Consider the following 7500-nt stretch of genomic DNA (forward strand, 5'->3'; position numbering starts at 1 on the left):
TGTCTGCCTGCCAGCTGATGCTGACCGGAGGTAAAGCTTTCCATCCCCTCGTCATCCCGGGGAAACCTGGACGGACGGGATTTTTTTTTTTTTGTGTGTGTGTGGAGGGAGAGAGGATAATAGGCTACTTGCGACTCCGGTGATGACAGCGCGAGAAAACTGAGAATTTAAGAGAAAATACAACAAAAACCCCCACAGGAGAAAATTCATATCAGATCAATATACAGTATAACGCTGAGCGAAACGCACGGCAACTTCCACCGTGCCTCTCTGCGGGGGACGAGGAGCTTTGGGCTTGTTTGCAGACCGGTTGGGGAGGTAAGGACGTGTCATGCTACAAGAATGCATGTAGATATAGAAGAATACAGGTGTGTGCATGTGGATATATAAGACTGTAGGTGTGTGTGTGTGTGTGTGTGTGTAGATATAGATCATCTGAACTGGACACAGTGCGCAGTGCGCGAGGAAGCCTGCTGCCTCCCCGGCTGCAGCCTGTCACTGTGTTTATGTTGCTGCTTTCGCTGAAAGGTTGCCATAACACACTGTATGGATATTGATGATGGTGTGCGTGCGTGCGTGCGTGCGTGGTCGCGCGCGTTTGTCTGCGCACGTTTGTGGTGCATTTAAGTGTGTGCGCTTGTAACAGTTGCTTCTTTGCTTCTGGTGCGTTTTAGTGCATGGTTGTATGTCATTTTGTGTGTGTGTGTGTGTGTGAGAGAGAGAGAGATAGAGAGATGGACAGAATGTGTGTGTGGTGCATTTAAGCGTGCTTACTTTTAACACTTGCTCTGCTTGTGTTGCATACATGTGTCTACTACTGTCATTGTGCGTGTGTGTGTGTGTGTGTTATTGTGTGTGTGTGTGTGTGTGTGTGGGCGCATTTAAGGATCGTTGCATTGTCTGTCAGAGTGTGTATAGGTTTGTGTGGTTGCTTGTAACTCTTGGTTTGCTTATTGCGCCTATACTGTAAGTGTGTGTGTGTGTGTGTGTGTGTGTGTGCGTGCATGCGTGCGTGTGTGTGTTCCCTTGGGGCTCATGTAAAAAAAAAAAAAAACACATCAGAGCCCACAGTTGCCTTCCAGTCATTTAAAGGGGAATTCCACTCAGTTTAAGAGGTAGAATACTGTATGTTGTTCTCCTGCTGCCTCAGTAGAAACAGAATAGAAACCAGTGGAACCAGTTCTGCCACCTGCTGATCTGATCCGTCCCACAGCAGGAACATCACAGAAACCCATTTAGCTACAGCTCAACCTAACATGCTGTTAAAGACTCTTCAGCCATCATCTCCAGAAGGTGGTACACGCCTATCCATATCTTTAGTGTGTGTGTGTGTGTGTGTGTGTGTGTGTGTGTGTGTGTGTGTGTATTAAATTAGTCTTCCCTAGAGGCTTATATCATCCTACAGTTACAGTTACAGTCCTTTAAAGGGGAACACCACTCAGAAAATGTGTCCTTATTGGCAGATAATCATCCTGGGTTTCCTCCAGATTTCTCCATTCTGTTTCTATGGAACTGTACATAGGTGTGACATCACAGATTAAGGGGCGGGGCAAAGTCTAGTTCCCTCGCATGGGAGACAGGAGTGAAAGTAACTCTGCTGTCCCAGGACACAGGAGGTACCTCAGAGCTGGAATTCAGTGGTGTGCCCCTTTAAAATATGTATTCAGCCTTTTGCTGCATCATGCCTCAGATCCTGATAAGTGGCACAATAGAACCAGTATAGAAACCAGTTTGACCAGTTCTACAACATTCTGATATTCACCACACTAGAGGAAGCATAGAAACCAGTCTAACCAGTTTGGCAAGATGCTGATCTGTGCCACAAAAGAAACAGTGTGGAAACCAGTCAAATCAGCTCTGTGCCGCAATAGAAACCGGTTAAACCAGTTCAGATGCTGGTCTGTGTGACAATAGAAACAGAAACTGTAGAGAAACCAGTCGAACCAGTTCTGCAATATGCTGATCTGTGCAACAGTAGAAGCAGAAATTATATAGAAACCAGTTAAGCCAGTTCTGCGACTTGCTGATCGTTGCCACACTAGAGGCAACATAGAAACCAGTCTAACCAGTTCAGTAAGATGCTGATCTGTGCAACAATAGAAAGCATACAGAAACCAGTCAAACCAGTTTAGCAACATGCAGATCTGGGCCACAATGGAAACAGACACAGTATAGAAACCAGTCTAACCAGTTCTGCAACATGCTGAGCTGTGCAACAGTAGAAGAAGAACCAGAAATGTAGAAGCAGAAATGATATAGAAACCAATCTAACCAGTTCTGCAGCATACTGAGCTGTGCAACAGTAGAAGAAGAACCAGAAATGTAGAAGCAGAAATTATATAGAAACCAGTTAAACCAGTTTTGCAACATGCAGATCTGTGGCACAATGGAAACAGACACAGTATAGAAACCAATCTAACCAGTTCTGCAACATGCTGAGCTGTGCAACAGTAGAAGAAGAACCAGAAATGTAGAAGCAGAAATTATATAGAAACCAGTCTAACCAGTTCTGCAGCATACTCATCTGTGCCAAACAGAAACAGAATAGAAATCCAGTCAGTTCTGCATCATGCTGATACAGCTGCGACAGGAGGAAATTAGAAACCAGTGCAACCAGTCCTGCGACCTGCTGCTCTGTGCTGCGGTCCACCTGACTGCATGTGCTGAGCCTTTCATCTGACTGCGACTGTGATCTGTGGGAGACATTTGGACAACTTTAACCAGACAGATGGTGGGAAATGAGCAGATATGTTGTTAAATCCTTCCTCCACAGTTTAGCTGAACTTTGACCGGCTCTGAGCAGTTTGAGCCTGACAGTCTGACTCTGCAACATGCTGCTCTATTGTGTTTATTCTGTGTATTTTCTGTTTGTTCCACACATTGCCTGCCTGACCGTCCCGGAAGTTGAATTCCTCTCTTAGCCCAAGGTTTCTTCCATTTTTTCCTAATTGAGGTTTTCATGGGAGTTTTTCCTCGAATCTCGTTTTTCACTTACTGTTTCATAATGTGGGCGTTGAGAAGCTGTTTGAGACTCACTGCGATCAGGGGTTGTACAATTAAACCTGATTTGACTCGATTGGACTGGCTAATTTGTGAGCTGGACGCCGTTAGCTGGTGATTACATGGACACACTTGAGTAAAGTGACTGTGATCGGTCAGGAAGGACGCGGGGTGAGGGTTGAGGCATCAGTGATGACGAGGCTGAGTTCACGAAAGCAGACTTCAAAGATAGCCAGGTCCAGTTTCTCACCAGTTCTGTTAATCACAAAAGTTAAACGGTCATGTGGTTAATGAGCAAATACAAGTGAAAACGATGATTTATTCAGTGGGTCAGGATCCAGAGACGGAGGACGCTGGATAAACTGTTTTCCGTCCCATCTTTGCTCGAAACCTGGTTCACATGTGGTTCGCACAATATGGCAAAATGTCCCAATAATTTCAGCTGATATTGTGATTATGATGATTAATCACGATCTCTAGGTTCAAAGATTTGGGAAATAAAATGATCACACCTGTAATTATTGCACTTTTTACATCCTATAACAACATCTTGACTATTTTCAACTGCATGCCTCCCTCAAAACTCACTGTAGCTCCTTATGGGAAAATAAATGGAACTTATTGGCAATCCTGAGGCCTTTGCCTTCAGAAAAGGTGGCTGTTCTTGATGATTCTTATTTTTGAAATATCGAGAAATAACATTTTCCTGTGCAAGAGATATATAATCTGAGTGTGGAAAACATTAGGACCTCCACCTTCCTGATGTTGAATTGAATCCCCTTTTGCATTACCCTTGCTCAGTTGTCTCAAAGCTTAAATCTCCTTCTTTAACCTGTCTGTAGTTCGCTCTCCTTTCATCTACATCTCTCCTTGAAGATGACTGAAGTGTAGATCAGATGCAAACTGCCTATAGCTTTCACCTGGATTCACCTGATGTTTGATGGAAAGAGCGGGTGATTGTAACGTGTCGTACACTCAATATCTGCTGTTGTGGTGTGAAAGCTGCCTGTTGCAGTGTATTTCTGAATTGATTTACTTGCCTACACACACCGTGTAATGTTGCGTGGAATACCAAAAACTCGAGTCACAATTTTAATTACTTGAGACTTGACTTGATGCATGAAGGGAAGACTTGAGACTCGACTTGACTTGGGTTCTGGTGACTTGGGACTTGACTCTGACTTGTACTTTGATGACTTGAAAAGGTTTCTAAAGTCTTGACTTGAGATCTTGTGTTTGTGTAAATGACTCAGATTGAAAGTGATGAGATTTGTTCCAGCAGACGACTGAATTTAAATTCTGTTTTCTGAATTTGTATGGAATGATTGAATTTATTGAAGTTGAAACTGATTATAGAAATCAAACTCATGATGCTCTTACCAAGTTTTTATCCTATTAAAACCATATTGCATTGAAAAGTCCTAGATATTTAGTTTTCTTTAAGATATTAAATTGATACTGGACTCTTGACTTGTTCTGACTTGACTTGCTGTTCTACATTTAGACTTGAGACTTGTGCCTCAAGACTTGGGACTGACTTGGGACTCGAGTGAAGTTGACTTGGCATTAGTATTTTTCTGTCCTCTTGTATGTAGAGCTGGTACAGCGGCCCACCCAGAGCGGCACTGCAGCCTTACATGGACACACTCTTCAGGCTGTGTGTGTGTGTGTGTGTGTGTGTGTGTGTGTGTGTGTGTGTGTGTGTGTGTGGATCAGGCTGACAGTTTATTAACTAAAGCCTAAAGCTTACAGTATACTGCAACAACTGCTGAACCAGGAAAACAAAACACATGGTATCTAGATTAGGTGGTGGTATGTAGGGAGGGAGAGAGGGAGGGAGAGAGAGAGAGAGGGATGAAGGCAGGAAGGGAGAGAGTGAAGGAGGGAAGGAGGGATGGAAAAAGAACTGCCAACAGAGAGGAAAGGGAAGACAGGGAAGGACAGAGAGGAGAGAGAGGGGAGTGAAGGGAAAAGAGAGGGAAGGAGGGATGAGAGAGGGAGGCAGGGAAAGAGAGAGAGAAAGAGAGAGATATTAGGGCATATATAACCCATGTGTATTGAGCGTGGCAGTAACCCCGGGGAAATTCAGCAGCGCAGTTACTTTGGTGTTTTGATTTGATGAATATTCATCATCAGGAGTCAGAGAGAGGGGGAGAGAGAGGGAGAGAGAGAGAGAGAGAGAGAGAGAGGGGGGGCAGAGAGGGAGGGAGAGAGGGAGAGAGAGGGAGAGAGAGAGAGAGAGAGAGAGAGGGGGGGGCAGAGAGGGAGGGAGAGAGGGAGAGAGAGGGAGAGAGAGAGAGAGAGAGAGAGTGTTGTTGGGCAGCCTGGCTCGTCCCTGGCTGTGCTGTAAAGCGTTAGCAGTGTTAGCTGTTGCTGTTACAACTCACATGGAGGAGTGTTGAAGTGAGAGAGGGAGAGAGAGAGAGAGAAAGAGAGAGAAAGAGAAAGAGGGAGAGAGAGAGAGAGAGAGTGACTGAATGTATAAACTGTTTAATGGTTTTTGTGTACTGATTCGGCAATATTTTTTTTGATAAACAGCCAATATGCCAATAAAACTAATTGAATTGCGAAGGCTGTGTACATGTCTTCTTTTCAGGAACGCCATTCTCTCTCCCTCTCTCTCTCTCTCTCTCTCTCTCTCTCTCTCTCCCTCTCTCTCTCTCTCTCTTCACTGCATTAACACCCATAAATAATGATGCCATCGCCCTCTCTCTCTCTCTCTCTCTCTCTCTCTCTCTCTCTCTCTCTCTCTCTCTCTCTCTCTCTCTCTCTCTCTCTCTCTCTCTGTCTCTTTCCCTCCCTCCTTCATTGCCTCATTGTCTACATCCCACCTCTGTCCTTGTCTCTCCTCCCTCTCTCCTCCCTTTCTCCCTCTTTTCCCTCCTCTCTTTGGTTCTACTCCTTTTCCCTCTTCTTCTATTCCTCCATCCCTTCCTTCTCCCCACTTCCTCCCCCGCCTTGCCTTTCCCTCCTCCCTCTTTCCTGCTTCCTCTCCCTATCCATCCTCCCACCTCCTTCTCTCTTCCCTTCCATTCCTTTCGCTCCTTCTCCTCCTGCTCCCCTCCCTCCTCCATCTATCCCTCCCTTTCCTTTCTTCCCATTTTTTGTTCCTCCCTCCCTCCATCCCTCTCCCCTCCCTATTCTACCTCCTTCCCTTTCTCTTTACTTCCCTCTGTCCTTGTCTTCATCCCCTCCTTCCTTCCTCCCTCCCTCCATAAATGTATTTTGTATCCTCTTCAGTAAAGAGAAAACCTTTGAGCGAAGAGAGAACGGGGTTTATGGGAAATGTAGTTTTTAATTCTGAGAAACACCAGCACTAAGAGACAGAGGCTTCCAATCGTTTTGACCATGGTTTCACATGTTTATGGTAATTATACCAAGTATTAATTTGACAATGATGAATTTAGTAGCAAATGCTGCCTTCAAGTGCTGTCGTAATTATGGGCAGAGCGCACTTGACAGACCCAGTAAAGTGGTAAATACAGTCAGAGGCAAATATTTAGTGATGTTGACCTCCTATTACTTGAATTTTTTTTTTTTTACATATTCATGTATTTTTGCATGATGCCGAATGCGCCTTAGCTGTTTGAAAAGTAATTCTGAGGCAGAAATAACTACACAGCAACGTCTGTCTTTAGTGATAAAACAAAGTTAACTCCACTAAAGCTGTGTGTAGTCTTTTACCCCTGAAGATGTATACAGTAGGAATCGATAAGGGAATCAATAAAGAATCAGAGCGATAAGAAGAATCTTAGATATCGTGGAACGCTAAAGCACACGTTATCAAGAGCTCGTTATCTTTAGACAATTTTAAAAGGAAGTTGTCATCACATTTAATTCATGATGTCTAATTATTTTTTGACATGTATATATATATATTTTTTTTTTTTCTCTTTCTCTTCTTTTTCCCCGTATTGTTTTTCATGTATTTCTTTGTTTTTATTGGATTGTTGTCTACTGATTGGTTAATTTTTCTGCTCAGTTTGTGTGCTTCTTGTTGTCATTTATTTTTTGTTGCATTTTTCTAAATTATGTTAGCTTAGTTTCTTTTCTTTTTTGTTATTGTTTGTTTTTTTCCTTAAGTTGAGGGGAGGTCCGTTGTATAAGCCTGTGGCTTCTTGACCTGTCCTGTCACATCTTTTATTTTTTTTCATTATCTGGATTTTATGCAGTTTTATGTGTGTGCAAATAAAATAAAATAAAAATAAATAATAAAAAAATGGCACCGGAATCTGTAAAATCCTAACAATACCCGCCCCGAGATGAATTGATGTTTAAAAATGCACCTTTAAGTGAAGTGACCCCCCTCCTCTCTGACCCCCGTCTAGGTGGGAATTTAAAGATGGAGTTCCCGGGCGACTCCCTCCTGAGCGACCTGGGTCACTTCCAGCTCTACAACGACTCGCTCTTCCAGAGCAACTTCAGCGGCGGCTACAACGACACCGACGCCTTCCTGCCCACGGGGGTGAAGGTCACCATCGTGGTGGTGTACATGATCGT

General features: G+C 43.8%; 1 protein-coding gene and 1 long non-coding RNA gene across 4 annotated transcripts in view; both read left to right on the forward strand.

Annotated features, from left to right (window-relative positions):
- LOC144542309 (uncharacterized) overlaps window positions 1-7500 on the forward strand; it is a 710732-nt gene that overhangs the window by 37159 nt on the left and 666073 nt on the right. The window lies entirely within an intron of this gene.
- The window catches only part of oprl1 (opiate receptor-like 1), a 94310-nt gene continuing 94152 nt past the window's right edge, over window positions 7343-7500 (forward strand). For both annotated transcript variants that reach the window (XM_071924933.2, XM_071924934.2), the window contains exon 1: window positions 7343-7500. This exon is cut by the window's right edge and continues 51 nt beyond it. In XM_071924933.2, the coding sequence (XP_071781034.1) occupies window positions 7343-7500 (158 nt within the window).

Source organism: Centroberyx gerrardi, chromosome 14, assembly GCF_048128805.1.
Source record: "Centroberyx gerrardi isolate f3 chromosome 14, fCenGer3.hap1.cur.20231027, whole genome shotgun sequence".
NCBI lineage: Eukaryota > Metazoa > Chordata > Actinopteri > Beryciformes > Berycidae > Centroberyx > Centroberyx gerrardi.